The sequence below is a fragment of the Papio anubis genome, chromosome 11 (genome assembly GCF_008728515.1).
Source record: "Papio anubis isolate 15944 chromosome 11, Panubis1.0, whole genome shotgun sequence".
In the NCBI taxonomy this organism is placed as follows: domain Eukaryota; kingdom Metazoa; phylum Chordata; class Mammalia; order Primates; family Cercopithecidae; genus Papio; species Papio anubis.
In genome coordinates, this window is record NC_044986.1 from 12,380,484 (window position 1) to 12,400,096 (window position 19,613).

A 19,613-nucleotide genomic window follows, 5' to 3' on the forward strand; every position below is an offset into this window, starting at 1 on the left:
TGATATTTCAGCGACGAATGGACAGCGTCAGAGACTCGACTGTCCAGTCTCAGGTGGAAGAAGACTTAGCGTTCCAATTCAATATAAGACGGTTGGAATAAAAGGACAGAAAAAAATTTTTGTTTAAAGTTCCAGGATGAGTATTTACACAGTTTCACTTAGCCTCTGACTCCTTTTAAAGCATCCTAAAAGAGAATAAAGGAACTTCTAGAAACTAGAAAACCTAAACATCTTACAAAGTGAGTTAAAAAAAGACCAGGTCAAATACTCACCAACAGCCAGCAGTGGCTGATACATCTTGATGTTTTTTGTGGTCAACGGTGGACACATACGGATAGCAAACTGTGGTGCAGGCAGTCCTGAGAGCAGTCCCGTCAGCAAGAACTTGAGGTGCACTTCCCGCAGAATTGAACCTCTGGGATGTTCTTCCCCAGCAATTGCACTTTGCCCTGATTTATAATAAAAATAACAAATATATTAACTATACTGTATGCAGATCTTAAAAAGCTAAAGAAAATTTTCAGTAGAAATGTTCTTCAGGTCTAAAAGCATAATGTAGTACACTAGTGGCCGGAGTTATTAGGGACACAATGACTCCATACCTGGCTATAGGACTTAAATTGCATCGACTAACACATCAAAGGATAGATTACTCCCGAGTCCTGCTATCCAGAATACAGGGACCTATGTATTCTAAGAGACACTGTTTCAGTCAATATTCCTGGTATTAAAGCACTACACAGGCTTCAGAAGAAGGCAAGATAACTTGCATTAGAGAACAGCTTCTTCAGACTGAACTACTGTACTGCATTCTCATTTTACTGCCTTTTGAAAGGGTTACTTTTCAATCTGATGTACGCTGTAAAGTACATACAAAATTGGTATTCATGAAAAACAGGTTTAAATAACTCATTCATAATTTCTAATAAGAAACCTTAATGTGTCAGTGTAATTACAAAACATAAGCTTTATAAGTCAATATAAAATAAATGCAAATATATATTCATAAATCATGTGTATAATATATAAGCCATCACTGTCAATAGTTAAGACTTCAATGGCATATTTCCCAAACACCATTTGTACTTAGGTTAGCAAGTCTCAAACTAAAAAGATGACTCCAATAAAAATCATTCTAACAAAATCTAAATATAAACAGTACAATAAAATCAAGACTGTTCATTAAAAAGGTATACAAATTTCCTTCCTATAAACCACTATAGAATATTGGGATTAACCTGCCAAAAATAGAAAGAATATGCATGTATATACATATACGTCTACATACACATAAACACAAACATGTATATAGTGTGAAAGGAAAAATGTAAATAAGTAGGTGGTGAATATAACCTTTTGAAGCTGTAAAGTTGTTTTAATAATGTTATTTTAAAATCCACAAAATATATAGAAAAAATAGCATTTTAATCCTATTAAAATGATCCCTTAGGATTAGCCACATACTTAATACCAATCTCTCTGCCTAACTTTGGTTGAAAAAAGATGGAGGCTGGGCATGGTGGCTCACACCTGTGATTCCAGCACTTTGGGAGGCTGAGGCGGGCAGATCATGAGGTCAGAAGATCGAGACCATCCTGGCCAACATGGTGAAACCCTTCTCTACTAAAAATACAAAAATTAGCTGGGGGCGGTGGTGCACACCTGTAATCCTAGCTACTTGCCAGGCTGAGGCAGGAGAATCGCTTGAACCCAGGAGGCAGAGGTTGCAGTGAGCTGAGATTCGCCATTGCACTCCAGCCTGGTGACAGAGCGAGACTCTGTCTCAATAAAATAAAATAAAATAAAAAATTTAAAAAGATGGAATATGAAGGAATAGGAAGCTTAACAGGTAAGGGCCACACATACATATGTTGGCTTTGAGTTGACTCCCAGGGAATGCAACATTTTTCTTCAAGTATTTTCCATCAGAGGCAATTCATAATGTAGGGCAGATTAGGCCTTAATAAGTATCAGCATTTATCCAGTGAATATAAATCAGCCTCTGTATTTACCTGAATTGCTTTCAATTATCACTAAGAACACAGTGAATTTCAAATTAAAAGTTCAAATTAAAATGTTTTCAAGTATGAAGCTTTACTTAACACTTTAAAATCAACTACATTGTCAAAAACTGCTATACAACCTGTATCCATTTGTCTCTTAAAAATGTAATTTATATCACTTAGACACCTAAATAGCATAAAATTTCAAACTTCTATGGGCTCCATATAACTGATTAGTGCTGTTCTCGTGTGTGTTTATAATTCTTTTCACTTTAAGTTTTCATATTAAGAGTAGAAAAGGTGAATTAACTAAAAAAATTGTGTTACCAATAAAACAAATTTTGCAAAACAAGTATTGTTCAGGCTTCCCCATATGGATTTATGTCTGGTAGAATAGATATCAGAGAGAAAGAATTTTAAATATAATAGTAAGTATCACTGAACAAAACAATTTCATAACTGGCAGAAATCATGAAAAAACTGAGGCCTAGAGATGGATGATGGTCTTGCCCAAGATGACAGTGGAGCTGTCAGGACCAGAGGCCATTGCTAAGGAGCAGGCTCCGGAGCCAGGATTACCTGGGTCACACTTTGGCTCTTCCTGTGTGACTGTGTGGTTTAAAGCTTTAATCTCTCTGGGCCTCAGTTCTTATATATATCAAATGGAGATGATATTACTTACAATGCAAAGTTGTAGCAAGGTAATACATAGAATATTTAGCACAGCACTTAACACAGTATTAAGTACCCAATAAATGTGATCTGATTAATGTAATTAATAATGTAATGCTTTTTTTTTTTTTTCTTTGAGACTGAGTCTCGCTCTGTCGTGAGTGCAGACTGGAGTGCAGTGGTGCAATCTTGGCTCACTGCAACCTCCGCCTCCCAGGTTCAAGCGATTCTCCTTCCTCAGCCTCCCGAGTAGCTAATTCTTGTATTTTTAGTAGAGACAGGTTTCACTATGTTGGTCAGGCTGGTCTCGAACTCCTGACCTCAGGTGATCTGCCCGCCTCAGCCTCCAGAAGCTCTGGGATTACAGGAGTGAGCCACCACGCCCGGCCAATGCTCCTTCTAGTACATCACCTATCTAGTGTTTCAACAACAACAATAAAACCCTCCTTGGTTCATTCCAAGCTGAGGAACCAGCAAACAGCAAGGTCCTGAGTTGGCATGGCATAATAGCTCAGCATTGGCTCTAGGTCCAAAATCCAGATGCCTAATGTCATTGCTTTCATTTATATCAGTCTCTCATGAATGAACGTCTTCTATTTCTAACAACTATAATGCAAACCTATGCTACTTCAGGCACTTTTTTGCTTAAGTATTTTAAACCCCACTGATTTATTTAGGAAAGAATGATTCCATGTTCTAGTTTTCTCAAGCATTAACTTTTTTGACTTTAAAATAATTACAAGTGAGTGATTCTATTAATTTTGCCCTTCAGAAAGAATACTTAACATGGAGTTAGAGGGGAAAAAAGCTTACCAATCATGTTATCTAAGGAAAGGTCTGGGAGTTTGTTCTGTAGCACTCCTACAGGAATTCCACAGAAAGACACTGGTGAATATAAAGGTGACACACCAGAACTACTGCAAAGACATAATAATTAGAAGGTTTTACATATTTAAAATCTGTATTACATATTAGGAATTCAAATTATTAAGTCCAGATCATGGCATTCTATTTTCATATTATTCATTCAACTTACCCATAGGTGAAATAGCTCTAGCAGATTTACATAATTCCCCAATAATCTAAAGCCTTAATTATTACCTTAAAAATATTTTTATAGAAAACCAGCCCTCCTATTTTTATGATTATGGAAATTTTTTATAAAATAGAAAAAAAAAAAAACCAAAACCATGATCCTGTTGAATTTACCTGTTCCGCATATTTCGATTACAAACTGTAGACTTGAGTTCCCATATCATGACCCTGCCATCACTCACTATGAGGGCGGCTGCATTCTCATTGACAGGACAGCATACCATACTGAAGGGACGGACGGTTTTTGTCACCCTGATTGCATCACACTGGCTTCGTAAATCATAGGTAAGCTCCTGAACTGGATCTGGATCTTCACAGAAAATTGTTTTAAATATGAGAAAGTAGCCATATCAATACCACTACTGTTTGTTTTAATTTAAATAAAACCTCAACTAAATTTGGGTATCACTCCTTCACGAATGCAATGTCAAGCATGGCTTCACTTTTTACAATTACTATTAAATTTTTTCTGAATATAAAGATAATTCACTTAATGACTGTACTAAGTTTAATCTCCAAAATAACAACTATAATCAAGATATCTTGTTTTTCAATATTTTTAAAATAAAGACAATGCTTTGAAAAAGGATCAACAGTGATATATAATTAATGAATAAATTTCCATCATAATTTGTAGTAGTCTATAAGCCTGAAAATAACTGTACTTTCCAACAGATGTGAAAATCACTTTGATCTTTACACAGTATATAATTTCACAAAGACATTATTTCCATTCTCCAAGATAAGACTGACTTGACCACTGAGACTTAGTAACCTCTGTCACTTTATAATGGAAGTTCTTACAGTCAACAAGTCAAGGGGGTATAATAATAAAGGCACACAAGGTTGAACATGCACTGAAAAAACATTCCAGAAGATAATATCTACTTGGCTCATGGACATGATCAAGCAATACAAAATTTTACTCTCTTTGATGTATACAGGAGGTGCACTGTTTTAACATCAAGAGATTAATCTTGGGCTTATACTTTTTGATGTCTTTATTATAACCATGTTTTAAACTTCCTCAAGGCAAGGAGTATCATTAACTCTATGCCTTGGCTGGTATTTGCCACATCAAGCTTTATAAAATAATTTTGAAGAAAAAGATAACATTATTGTGAGACAGAAACTTACCTGGTTCCTCATTTGAAGTGGTAAAAATGTTATTATAAGATCTTCGAACACGTAAAGTTATACAACCATTTTCATGTAGACAAAATAAACCATCACGTTGAAAGCAGGGTATCACCTTTAAATAGACGACTTATTTATTTTTTAAAACACAATAGATTAATAAAGTATATACTGTGAAACTCAAACTCATATTTAGGTAATATGGGTGAAAGAAAAAAAAAAAGAAACAAAAATAGACAAATCTCCAAACTTTAAAACTAAATGTACATTTAAAATATCCATTTATAATCCTAAAATAATTTGTCTTTATCCATGTAACTTAAATAGTTCAATAAATATCTCAGGATCAGTCACAATTTCTAGGATAAATCAAACCAATCAAAAGTACAGAAAAAAACTCAATCTAAAATCAATCTAAAATAGTGTTGTTAGTCTTTCAATAAATCGAAAAGAAAGTGGAGAACTGAAGACAAGACTTGTGCGAGATTATGGCCTTCTTTTAATATAACACTCTTAATAATTTTGGGTAATATAATTTATGAATTGTAGATACCTGTAAAAACGGAACTCCTGTGCGTTCTATTGCAATCACACCCACTGTCTGATTCACCTCAAGGTCAAGGATTAAAATCTCTCGAGGATAGAGCAACAACATGTGATTCCTTTTTGAAGGCAGGTATGCCAACTGAAGGCAATCATTGAGAGTTATGAATTCAGCACTGAAAAAAGTAAACATTTACTTGGGTCAAAGACTTCATTTATAGGAGAGCTAATAAAAGATTTAATTTTGTACTTTACACATAAAAATTGACAATAAAAATGTACAACTCTTGCCTGAAATGACCAACATGGGTTGGCATCCAAAACTTAGACCTCTACTATGTACCAAAATCCAAGCAATAATAATATTGTATAGGATGGGTAGAAATGTCAGTGTTTCTAAGTTTTTGAAATATTAAGTAAAGTAGTATAATATTATTAAGTCTATACAAGACATTGTAAATGATGATATAATAATAGCTGGCATGGATAAGATAGTTTTATTTTACTTTTACTTTGTCATTAAAAGTACTAGACAAACTGTTAAAATCAAGACTCAGGATGAAAACATCAACATTTAGGGTAATTAGGGCCCCTGGACCAGGAGTTACTGGACTATCTGTATGGCTTTGGGTAAGTAACTTCCCCTTGGCTGCCTTCATTCACTTTTAAGCTATCTTAAATCTTTTTTGAGACAAAGTTTCACTTATGTTACAGTATTTTCTTGTGTGTAAATAAAACAGGTCAAACTACAAGGATTTTAAGAGAATGTTAGGGTCTGAAAAATCATTTTAATAATTTGTGATTGATTTGTGATTGCCACATACATTTAATCACCTTTTCTATATCAAATATATTTCAATAGGAACAGACATACAATTATGTACTATTTTCATTTTACATACTAATTTTATTAAAAGGCTTTGAAATTTAAAATAAAGTTAGTTTACAAGACCAGAAAGAGGCATTTTTATTGCATTAAAATCCTGACTGCCATGTCCTAGTTAGGTGAGCTTGAGTAACTGTATTTAAATTGGTGTGGGACTCAGTTTTCCTAATTTGTAAAATGGGAATATTACTACTGCCAGAATTGTAGTAAGAGTACATGAATTAATAGATGTGAAAGCACCCAGAGCAGTTCTACTTGAAGAAATAATATATTTCCCCAATAATTCATATCAGAGAAAACTTAAGAAATATAAAACTAACTTATAAAACTATTCAGACTGCCAAATAATTTCTTGTTTATGAGAGGGAATACCTAAAAATAGAAAATTCTCTTAAGATACTTAAGAAGTAATCTTAAGTCATTTTGGCACAGGGTGAGAGATAAATTAACTGGTGAGCTTAACCAGCCTATGGTTTAATATATAAAAGTAATACTTACACACGTGCAAAATGTATTTGTAGAGCTATTTGTACCACATATTTTTCAAGTAGTTACTTACCAAGCCTAGAGAGAGTAATCTTGGCATACTAAAAATAAAGGCTATCTGAAAATGAATGCCAAAACAAACAAAAAAGCCTGCCAAAGCAATAATATACAGATTATAGCTATAGGAAAAAGAAAGAAACCTATTTCGAATACATCAAATTACTTAAAATAAACTTTTATTCAGTTGTAATTTCTTAAGCAATAACAGCCGACATCTTCTAAATAAATTACTAAGTATCAATGGCATTACATGTTTACTTACATTATCAGATCTATTGATCTTTAAAACAACCCTACGAAATACTTTAAAGCGTTACATTAGAGACTGGGAGAGAGAAATTTGAGTAAGATTAAGGTAGTTTCTCAAAGTCACATAGCTACAGCTTCCCCCGGAGCCTTGACTCTTACCCAGGATGGGAGACATCTTTACCTGCATAAGAAAAACACTCCGATTTTACTGCTTAATGAGAATGCACAGCACTTAAGTCAGGAAAATATATTTAAAATGAGTATCCAGCTTTTGTGCCCAAATTTTTAATGCATTCAATGACCCAAACTTCAGGATCATCACGATTTTCACAAGTAAAAATCAGAATTCAAAAATTTTAATCTATAAAAGTTAGTGGGGAAGTTGAGCACAGTTAGTGGAAACAAAGCCAATGTTAAATGCTGAATCTCCTCTTAGGGCAGGGAACAAAATAAATATGTTTTTCCTCTAATAAATTCAAAATTAGAAATGAGAAAAAGTGAGATTAAAAAAAAATCAGTCTCTGTACATCTCCAAAGATGATGCTTTCATATAGGATAAGTAGATGAATGTTGTTATTTTACACTTGTAACTTACCTAGGTTTCTCTTGAGTGATTAAAATTTTTACTTTATTTAGAGCTTTCTTGGCACCTGTGGCTGTGGCCAGCTTGTTGTGAGCTGGGCTAGAGTGTGGGCTGGATATGTAAACTTTTTTCCCAGGGCCTGAGGGAGGCTTGGATGGGGAGAAGTCTGAGATGAAAACAATGCCCTCGCTGGTGAGCACTATATTGAGAAAAGCAAAACTCTGATTAAAGTTTAATCAAGTTTAGCATACAGTTTTATTCCAAGACAATTTTGAGAGCAATATAATGATAATTTTAATAATATATAACTGGCAATGTTACGCAGTCATAACATAATGGGAATGTTCTCCAAGTTGAAGAGAAACAGGTGGTCCATTACAATTCATCAGAGGCCTCCAAGCTTGGCATTCTAAATTATTCTTATATTAAAAAGATAACATAAGGTTATTGGCAGAAAGAACAAGTGTTTGTTCTTGTAAATAAATTCAGTGCATGGACTTTCATTAAAAATCTTTCCTTATTATCCCAAGCACTTTGGGAGGCAGAGGCGATCATGAAGTCAGGAGTTAGAGACCAGCCTGATCAACACGGTGAAACCCCATTTCTACTAAAAATACAAAAATTAGCCAAGTGTGGTGGCACACACCTGTAATCCCAGCAACTCAGGAAAGTGAGGCAGGAGAATCGCTTGAACTGGGAGGCGGAGGTTGCAGTGAGCTGAGTTAGCACCACTGCACTCCAGACCAGGTGACAAAGCGAGACTCCATCTCAAAAAAAAACAAAAAACAAAGAACAAAAAAAAACTTTTACATATCCCATAACTTTAAAAAAAAAAAAAAAGCCATACTTAAGATGCTCTGCATATCACAATTAGCTAAGTTCAAATATTTGATTTGATGATACCAAATTTTTATCCTGAGCTACTCAGTCTAAATATATTTCCTTTTTCTTCTCAAGCATCAGATCAAACCTTGAGATGATTAAAGAATATTATTTTCCCTTAATATTTAGAAAAAAAAGTAGTGGACCCACAGTGACTTACTAAGTGTACATGAAACAAAAATAGTCAAGGAAGGAGCACTATATTTAGCAATATAAATTATGCCTTTTTATGACTGAAAAAATGATCTCCCTCAACAAGGGACTAATACTGGAAGATATGAGCAGAAAAACCTTACTACCCTGGGTCCCGGCCCTTAGCAAGGCTTCTCTAAGCACAGGGAACAAGGGCGCATTCAAGAGTTATGACAGCCCTAGCAGCACATTCGAACTGAGTAAACCAAAGGTGTTAGGTCAGCTGACACTCTGAAACACACAATGCTTTCATCAACCAAACCGCAGAGATGTAAAGAGCTGATGCAATCAAGTTAGATGAAAGTCTTGCTGCCTTTTCAGGTTCCAGAACTCATCCTTCAAGGTCCCCTTTGCCTCCCTTCCTTTGTGATGCCTTCCTTCCCTGACTCTGCCAACTGGGCCAGCCCTCCTAGGTGTTTCCCCAACACTGCACCTAAGTGAGTAAACTGGTGACCGAGTGAGTGTATGTATGCACACGTTCATAAACATTTATATACGTAAAAGTCTAAACACACTGTAGCATATTTATACAGCCACATTTCCCATGTTGTTATAATTTCGACTTGTCTGCCTTTCTTTTCCTCCTTTAACACATGCAGACACGCACATGCCCCTCAATGAAAGTTGATGGGTAAAATAATTTTGAGTCATTCAAATCCAGGAAAAACATTCCTTACCATAGCTAATTTCCTTACCTCCTTCACATTTCTGATCATTATCAAAGTGAAGCCTACTTTGACCACTTTATCTCATACAACTTGCATGCCCTCATCTCCCATTCTTCTGCATCCCCTTTATCCTGTCTTTATATCACCTGTCACCTCTTACTACACTAGAATTTATTAATTCATTGTGTTCATAGTTTATGATATGACTTCTTCTCACTAGAATGCAAACTCTGTGAAGGCTCCTGCCTTCCGGGTTCCAAGACATCTTGGTTCCCAGAAGAGTAGTAATAGCGCAAGAAATATCTGTGGGATGATTAAATATTTTCTAAACAATTTAGCCATAAAAATATCTAAAGCAAATCTCATTTTTAGACCATTAGCTCAGGAAAACATTAAAAGCATATTAGCAAAAACTACCTCTGCAAGAAAAAATTTGCTTAGGCTTATTTCTTCTTTACATGCATCTGTTTATGGCACTCAAAATGAATGGCATGAATTAGTACAACTTTTTAAAAAGCAAGAACTTAACTTGGCCACAGACTGAATGAAACCCTTGATTCAAGTTATTTAAATGTTCTTAGAAAAACTAATTAAGTCTGGAGTGTCAAAGTAACTCTCTGTCCCTGGCTAGTCTAATACCATTTACAAATTCAACACAGAGAAGGTGTAGCTTGCTGACTTAAATTTTTAATTATCACATTTGCAAATGATTGAGTATATGTATTAGGAGCTGCAGATATATGGACTAGACACGCTTCTCCACTTCGCTCAGTCATTTTAACATTATAGATGTATAATGTGTGTGTCTATATCTCATGTACATAGCATTACTATATTATAAATATCTCAACTCATTTTCCACAAACAACTGTTACTCACAAGTTAAATGTGAGGGATCAAAAGGGTCAAAAGAAAAAGAAAGAATGTTATCTGCGTAGCTCTTCTTCCATAGTTTGGTGCCAGTGTCTGCATTCCAGAGCACAATGTAATTTGGTGGGTGGATAGCAAGCAGTAAATCACGGGAAGCATCTTGATTCCACAACCACTGAACATCTGGAAAGACCAGATAAAGAAAGGCAAAATTCAGAAACCACACTCTCCAAAATCCTTGGCTAACTTGTCCTTGATGTTTAGTTTTTAAAATATAATCCTTAAAAACTTAACTACCGGCCCCAAATGTGACGTGTGTGTGTGTGTGTGTGTGTGTGTGTGTGTCAAGATTCCAGGAAAAAAAAAACTTATTTTATATAAAAATAAGTTGTCTGGTTAAAATCTCAAGGTCAAAATTTTGAAGTAATCTGAAATATTACTTCAAAGAAAATAAAAGGCAATTTGCCCTAATCATTACTTAAAACTATAAAATCAATATGAAACTCTCCTAGCCACAACCAAGATGTCAGACTTTCCTAATGTTTCTGTGGAATTACTTAATGGAACTTTACAGTTTTTCATGGTTTTTCAAAAAATAAACAGAATATGTAAAGATCCAGTTCAGTACCTAGTACACAGTTAAGTATTTAATAAATATTTTTAAAATAGTCATTTAAAAAATTCATTCAGTCAACAGAGTCACTAGAGGACTTGAGTCTAAAGAACACTGTACTGGTTTTAGGTCAGTAACATGAAATAAGCAAACAAGCAATCTATATGAAAATGAGAATAAAATTTTGTTCATCTCTGTTAATGAACAAATTACTTAATGTAGAGTAAGCACTGATGGCTAGTTCCTAACAGCAGTGGCCAACTTGCCTTATACTGTAGCTTAGATTATAAGATGTAACACTTAATTTTTCTTATCATGCTTGACTGAGGCTGATATTGAAATTAATGAGTTTTACCAAAGCACAAATCAGTTGAGATTTGAAGAAATATGCCTAGAAGTTTATTATAATAAGGAAAGAAAGCCAGATTTAGATCAGTAGAACAGGCAAAACACAATCAAGAGCTAACTTGGAATTGATAAAATTAAATCAATGGGGGAAAACTCCCAAAACCAAAAAACCACTCCAAGAGTAAGTATATCAATATGCCCACTTGGCTGAGCAGACTTTCCTCACCCTGGATGGGCTTGGCATGCTCTTGGATCTCACACTGAGCTACTCCTGCTGCTACATCCCAGACGATGATCTTCCCATTGACATCAGCAGAAGCTAAGCGCAAGCAATATGGTGAGCCAATGTTATGGTGATAGTTTTCCCTGGCCCATTTAACCTAGTATCAAGAAGAAATCAAATCAAGTAAATACTTGCACTGGATGAAACGGAACATAATTTTCACAAAACATCAACCAGAACCCATACTACATTTATATTATATAAATATTTAGCAAGAATAAACAGAAAACTGGTTTTCATTTTGAAGGCAGCATTTTTATTACTTCGGTATATATTTTTAACTGCAGTTAAAAAATTGTTTTTTAACACATCACAATGCTCCTGCTTTAAAATATGAAAAATGATCCACAGCCTTAATATTTTGGGAAACTTAGGTTAAAACCCCAGGATGCCTTGGAAATCAGTTTTCCTAAAATCTAATTTATGACAAAATACCTAAAATCATATTTAGCAGAATGTTTTTTCTGTATTCTAGTCCCCTAACTAAAAGGGGACAACTTAGAAACACAAAAACCTTGCAGAGGGAAAGTTAGGAGAAGGCAAACGTAAACAAAAAACTCTAGCTGTCTCCCTCTTTCACAAAACATTAAGTTTTCCTCTAAAAAATATATGTATATGCTTCATGTCTCTAGCAACAATATTAAGAAAAGAATTTTTAAAATAAAGAAACACAAGAACTCCAGGGCAAATCTGATTAAATTCTTGAACAATGAATACTGACAGAGTAAGGGATAAATTTCATAGTCCTCACTAGGAGTCAGGCGTTCCCTGGTCACTACCACCCCTCTCTTCTCAGTATCCTGTTTATTTTCTTCAAAGAATTAACTACACAATTTGTACTTATTTTATTTACATTTTATTTACATTCTTTTTGCCTGTTCATGAGTCCATCAACTGTCAGTTCCATAGGGCAGACCATGTAGTCTCTGTTCGCATTTCTATTCTCAGACTTAGTACAGTGTCCAAAGCTCCGCTTAATAAGTAGATTTAAATACCACAAATCTATAAATATATACAAATGTATATATCTATACATGTGTATAGAGATAAATACACTCATATATAATGCTAAGGTAGGAAAGTAAGCCAACCAGTTGCAGTAGTATTCATGAAAAGGATGGAAACAGCGTTTTCTGAAAATGAGTGTGAAGGTTTTCCTGGAATAGATCTTTTGCTCAGGCAAAAATTTTTAAATGAAGTGTGTATGTGTATATATGCATATGTATGTGTGTATGCATATTTGTATGTGTATATGTTTGAATATGTATCAGTTCGTAGGTATAGAATGTGTATGAATAGAATATGTATAGTGTATATATGTGTATACAGTCAATTCTAGTTATTTATAGATTCTGTATTTGTCCATTTACCTACTCACTAAAATTTGCAACCTCAAAATCAATACTTGCAGTGCTTTTGTGGACAAGTGCAGAATGGTGAAAAAATGTCACCCAACATACATGTGCGTTCCCAGCTAAAGTCAAACAAGAATTCTTGCTTTAGCTTTTACAATTGCAAAACAAGTGTTCATGTCATGATTTATTTAGTACCACATTTTTCACATTTTTGTTCTTTTTGCTGGTGATTTAACTATCTATTGGTCCCCAAGCATAGTGCTTCTACTGTTTCTAAGTATGAGAAGTTGTGATGTGTCTTACAAAAAATACATATATATGTGATAAGCTTTGCTCAGGCATGTGTTGTTGGCTATGAGTTCAATGTTAATGGATCAATCGACATATTAAATAATACGTCTTTAAATGGAAACACATATAAAGCAAGGTTATGTATTGATCAGTTGATGAAAATGTTGTGACCAGAGCCTCACAAGAACCTAACCCCTAGGAGCAAACAAAGTTTCAGTATTCACTAATTCGGTGTATGCAACAACTTCACAGAATATAGCTATCATGAATAACAAGAATTGACTGTCTCTATGTGTATATATATGTTTGTATATGTGTATATATTTGTATATGTATATGTTGAATCCCATTTAGGTAAACTCCAAGCCATGTATATATAAACATATTTTTTAAATAATCAAACTAATGAAAACCAAGGTTAAGGAAATCTTGAAGGTAATCGGAGGAAAAAAGAAATAATGCTGAGAAACAAAGACAAAAATTTTTCATCAGAAACTATGTAAGCTGGAAGACAGTGGAGTGATTTTGTTGGTTTTTTTTTTTGAGACAGAGTCTCACTCTGTTGCCCAGGCTGGAGTGCAGTGGCACCATCTCAGTTCACTGCAACCTCCACCTTCCAGGTTCAAGCTGTTCTCCTGCCTCAGCCTCCCAAGTAGCTGGGACTACAGGTGTGCACCACCACACCTGGCTAATTTTTGTATTTTTAGTAGAGATGAGGTTTTGCCTTGTTGGCCAGGCTAGTCTCAAACTCCTGACCCCAGTGATCCATCCACCTCGGCCTCCCAAAGTGCTAGGATTACAGGTGTGAGCCACTGTGCCTGGCCAATGGAGTGATATTTGTAAAGTATTACTAGAAAAAAAAAAATTGTAAGCCCAGAATTCTATATCCTTTGAAAATTATCTTTCAAAAACAAAGGTGAAATACTTTCTCAGAGAAATAAAAGCTAAGAAAATCAACCGGTATTAGACAGGCACTTCAAGAACTTACAGTAAATTCTTCAGTAGATGGGAATATAATACCAGACTGAAACTTGGACCTACATAAAGAAATAAAAGCTCCAGAAATGCCAAGGGGCAGTGTAGGGGAAAGGAAACAGAGAGGGAAAGAGAAGGTAAATATATTTTTCCCAAAACACCCTATACTTTACATCAGACTTGATGAAACACTGAATGCTTTCCCCCTAAGCTCAGGAACACGACAAGAGTACCCTCTCACTCCTCCCATTCATTGTAGTAGAGGTCCTAGCCAATGCAACATGGCAAGAAAAAGAAATAGAAGACACACAGATTATCAAAGAAAACATTAAACTGCAGTCACTTGCAGTGACATATCTACTTAAAAAAATTCACCCAAAATTACTATTAAATAGATCTAAGTGAAGTTAGCTAAATTACAGAATATAGGTCAATAAACAAAAATTAATTGTATTTTTCCCTACTTCACATCATATATAAAAATTAACTCAAAATGGATTAAAAGCTAAAGCTCTAAAATTCTAAGAAAAAACCAAAGGTATATATCTTCTTGATATTGGAGAAAGCAATGGTTTCCTGGATATGACACAAAAAGTACAAGCAACAACAATACAAAATAATAAATTGGACTACATCAAAATGAAAAAGTTTTGTTCTTCATAAGACACCACCAAGAAAGTAAAAAGATAACCCACAAATTGAGAGAAAATATTTGCAAATCATGTATCAATCAAGGTCCAAAAATATGACGCAAAAAATTCTAGAAATAAACAATTCATAAATTATGCACTTTTCTGAATAGCATGATGAAATCTCCCACTGTCCTGTTCCATCTTGCCTCAATCATATATCATCCCTTTGTCCAGAACATCCATGCTTTATCCAGCACTTGCCCTTAGCAGCCCACACTGATTATCAGATCAACTGTTGTGATATCTCAGTGCTACATTCAAATAACCCTTATTTTACTTTATAATGCCCCCAAAGTGCAAGAGTAGTAATGCTGATGTATTGTTATAACTGTTCTCCTTTATTATTAGTTATTGTTGTTAATCTCTTATGCCTAATTTATAAACTTGATCATAGGTAAGTATGTATGAGACAAAACGGTACATACAGGGTTCGGTTTATAAACTTTATCATAAGTGAGTATGTATGAGAAAAAACACTATATATATATATATATATATATATATATATATACAGGGTTTGGTACTATCTAGGGTTTCAGGCATCCACTGGGGTCTTGGAACATTTCCCTTCTGGATAAGGGAGGACTACTGTATACAAAGAAACCTTACAACTCAATTATAAAAAGATAAATAATATAATTTTAAAATGGGCAAAGGACCTGCATACACATTTCTCCAAAGAAGATATACAAATGGCCAATAAGCACATGAAAAGATACTCCACACCTTTAGCCATCAGGGAAATGCAAACCAAAGCCACAATGAGAATCAATTCATACCCATTAGGATGGTTATAATCAAAAGAACAGAGAATAGCAAGTGTTGGTGAGGATTTGGATAAATTGGACTCCTCATACATTACTAATGGGAATGCTAATTTGGAAAACAGTCCAGCAGTTCCTCAAAAAGTTAAACAGAGTTACCATATGAGTCAGTAATTCTACCCCTAGAAATATACTCAAGGGAAATGAAAACACAAGTTCACACAAAACTTGCACATGAATGTGCAAAGCAGCATTATTCGTAACAGGCAAAAAGTACAAAATATCCAAACGTCCATCAATAAAATAAATGTGATACATCCTTACAGTGGAATATTATTCATCAGTAACAAGGAACAGAGTATTGATATATGCTACAACACAGATGAACCATGAAAACATTATGCTAAGTGAAAGAAGTCAGGCACGAAAGACCACAAACTATATGATTCAATTTATATAAAATGTCCAGAATGGGCCAGTCTACAGACACAGAAAGGAGATCAGTGGTTGCCAAAGGATGAGGGAAATGGGGGAAATGGAATATGACTGCTAGTGGATACACGGTTTCTTTTTGAGGTAATAAAGTTCATTGTAATTGTGGCTGCATAACTGTGAATATACTAAAAATCATAGAATTGTGCATTTTAAATGAGCAAATTTTATGGTATGAGTATCTCAATAAAGCTATTATTTGAAAAAGAAAAAGACTCCAAATCTCTATCTCTAATCCTGACCTCTCTCCTAAAGCTCGGATCACTATAATGCAATATATTACAGGCACCTCAGACTTTGCTGTTGAAAACTAAAATTCACTGACTTCACAGATGCTTACCACTGATAACTGGAAACACTGTCATTCAATTACACCAAAAGAAACCTTGGAGTCACTCTATTCTCTTACTCTCCTTTATACTGATCACTATAAAGGCTATCAGGTTTACCTCTTAGGCAGCTCTAATATATGACTTCTCCATGCCCCAGCTTTATTTTAGGCCCTTAGAATTTCCCGCCAAAATTACTGCAAAAGTCTCCTAAATGATCTTACTGCCTCCAGTCTTGCATTTCTCCAGCAGATCCTCCACTGCTGCCAGAGTTTTTCTAAGATACAAATGTGGTCACATCAATCTCCTACTTAAAAATCTAAACTCCTGCTGGGCGCAGTAGCTCATGCCTGTAATCCTAGCACTTTGGGAGACCAAGGCAGGTGGATCACGAGGTCAGGAGATCGAGACCATCCTGGCTAACATGGTGAAACCACATCTCTACTAAAAATACAAAAAATTAGTTGGGTGCGGTGGTGGGCACCTGTAGTCCCAGCTACTCAGGAGGCTGAGGCAGGAGAATGGCGTGAACCCGGGAGGTGGAGCTTGCAGTGAGCTGAGATGGTGCCACAGCACTCCAGCCTGGGCAACAGAGCAAGACTCCTTCTCACAAAAAAAAAAAGAAAAAAAATCCAAACTCCTTCATAATCTTTTAAAACTTTCAGAACAGACAGCTGAATCTCTCTGGCTGCCTCTTATTCCATCACTCTTACAAGTGTGCCATCTTTATGGCACACTACTTACTTCTGTGTACATTCTTGCTCTTCCCTGCAATGCTCCTTGTCAATTTTTTACTTGGCTAACTACTGTCTACTAGTCTTGAAACTGAAAAGATGTCTGTGACTCTTCTCACAACCAGGCAATATGAAGCTCCTCTGTTTTCTCACAGCGTGTTAAGCAAGTCTCACTTATCATACTACCACGCCGTGAGTCTTCCTTACAAGGCGGAGAATTATCTCCATATCCATAGCACATGCTAAGTGCTCAAAACTAAGGAATGACTGAGTGGTCTTGTAAATGGTAGAACTGGTGTCTTTCATCTGCCTTAAAATGATCTAACAACTAGCATTTAATAACTCATCCTGTATTGACATTAAGTCATATATATTAAAATTCTAGGCTACCCCAAATAGATTTTTATATTTAAAAGCTATTCAACACTTACACGTAAGACTTAATGAGAGCTTAGTGATACACAGTATTAAACTTTAGACTAGACAACATGTTAGGGTCAAAATGGGATTTTACTTACCTTGACAACATCAGCTTTATGCTTTTCTAAAACTTGAAGAGTTTGGGCAGTAATGGAATCAATCACTACCACAAGCGAATGACATCCATAAGCAATTAAACCTTGCCAGCCCCTAGCAAAACAGTAATGTTAAATTTTAAGTACAGAACAAAGCAGGACAACTTCTTTCTGGTCAAGCCTAAATAAATGATAAATCTAATTCATATGTACCACCATTAATAAAATCATTCAAACCCAAAGGCCAGTATTTATCATTATCCTATTTGAATAAAAGATCTGGCTAAGCTTAAAATGCTTGTTGAAATTCACTTTTCATTCGGATAAAAAAAGTTCTAAAAGATATGAAAACAGAGACCGGAGGACATAGAAGGGAACTTGTGCCTTCTGATTGTTTTTGTGGGCATACGTCTTTCGCTTACCCGATTTCTAATCCTTAGTATCCACAATGTGCCTGGGGATACCGCAGCGAACCCCAGTACTTCCAACTAAATAAAATGACAAACACTGCACAAGACGTTTCGGTCCTCCTAACAACATCCCACAGCCACAGAATTTTGCTTTACATTTGTCTAATGAGTAATTTTCAGAGCTGCAGTGGTAATTTATAGTGAAAGCATACAGTAATAGAGACGACCTGTTGAAGACAGGAATGTCCTACACAGTAGGAGCCGGGAAAGAGAAGGTGGAAAGGGCAGGTGAGAGAACAGGCGCCTAGCACAGGGTCTGGCACATTGTTGAAGGAAAACAGGAATACAAGAGAAAGAAAAAGAAAAGACAGGATGGGAAAGAGAAAGTGAACAGGGAACTAATGGTGGAGAGAGAGAAACCTGTAAGCTGGAGGACAGGTAAAGAGGGGGGAATGGAATAGCAAAAGGGCAAGGTGCAGAGAAAACAGCAGAGAAATAGGCGAGAAAGAGGGGAAATGTATTTGCATGGGGGAATTTCCCACACGGGGCTACTATCACTTTTGTAACAACAAAAATCCACCAACTAAAAGCAATCTTATTGAGTGAGGGCGGCTGCCTGTCTTAGCGAGGCCAAACTAACCAGGGGGTGAAACCTCTTGTTCTTCCCCCTTCCCCTCACACATTCCTGGCCGATCCTGGCGACCTGGAAGCCCGGCGCCCTCACCAGTCCACCGCCGCCTTGTTGTGGGCGTTGAGGGCCCCCGTGAGGGTGCGCGCCGACACCTTGAAGTTCACTGTGTAGGGCAACATCCCGGCTGCCAGCCCAGGACCTCGGCGCTGACCCGCCACCAGGAAACGACGGACACTGTGCTTCCGTTCCAAACAGAGTCCGGGTGGCCCCCTGGGCGCCGCTGTCAGGTTCCGCTGGATTCAAGTTCTACAGGCTCCGGGTTCCACCGCTCCCGGATTCCATCGCCCCCAGGTTCCGTTGCCTTCAGTTTCCTAGGATGCCAGGTTCCGCACTCTCCAGCGTTCCGCCGCTTAGGCGGTTGTGCTAATCTGCAGCAGACGGAGCTGTATTTGGAAGAAGAGGCGCTGCCTCCAGTCAAGTCTGTTTTTTTCAGGTCGGGACTCTAGGCCTTTGTGCTCTGCTGGAAATCGTGAAAAGCAAGAGAGAAGAGTCCCAGTTATTCTTTCTGCCTTTGATAAGTGAATTTAGGGCAACTACTAGCGCCAGTGGGCATGGGGGATCTACCGATGAAGAAGACACGCAGTCTCCGCTCTCGTGGAGTTTACAGAGAATAATGAATTAGATTAATTAAGAAATGAATGAGATTAATTGAATGAAATTGTCGGACTGAATGAAGTGAATGTCCCGAATATAAACAATTTGCAAATACAGATAACACTGCATATCTTGTGTTGGCAATACTCCCTTCGCACTTGAGGAAGAAGCACTATGTCTGGGGCCAAGTGTGACCCTTTG

General features: G+C 36.2%; 1 protein-coding gene across 1 annotated transcript in view; it reads right to left on the reverse strand.

Moving 5' to 3' along the window:
• WDR11 (WD repeat domain 11) overlaps positions 1-19,243 on the reverse strand; it is a 55,789-nt gene extending 36,546 nt beyond the window's left edge. Inside the window, exons 1-10 of the mRNA XM_003904341.4 lie at positions 18,852-19,243; positions 17,721-17,832; positions 11,514-11,667; positions 10,336-10,509; positions 7,727-7,913; positions 5,461-5,626; positions 4,908-5,022; positions 3,885-4,080; positions 3,489-3,592; positions 273-449 (exon numbers count right to left, since the gene is read on the reverse strand). Coding sequence (XP_003904390.1) covers positions 273-449; positions 3,489-3,592; positions 3,885-4,080; positions 4,908-5,022; positions 5,461-5,626; positions 7,727-7,913; positions 10,336-10,509; positions 11,514-11,667; positions 17,721-17,832; positions 18,852-18,937 — 1,471 coding nt within the window. The 5' untranslated portion in view covers positions 18,938-19,243. The remainder of the gene's footprint in view (positions 1-272; positions 450-3,488; positions 3,593-3,884; positions 4,081-4,907; positions 5,023-5,460; positions 5,627-7,726; positions 7,914-10,335; positions 10,510-11,513; positions 11,668-17,720; positions 17,833-18,851) is intronic.
• Between the last annotated feature and the right edge of the window lie 370 nt (positions 19,244-19,613).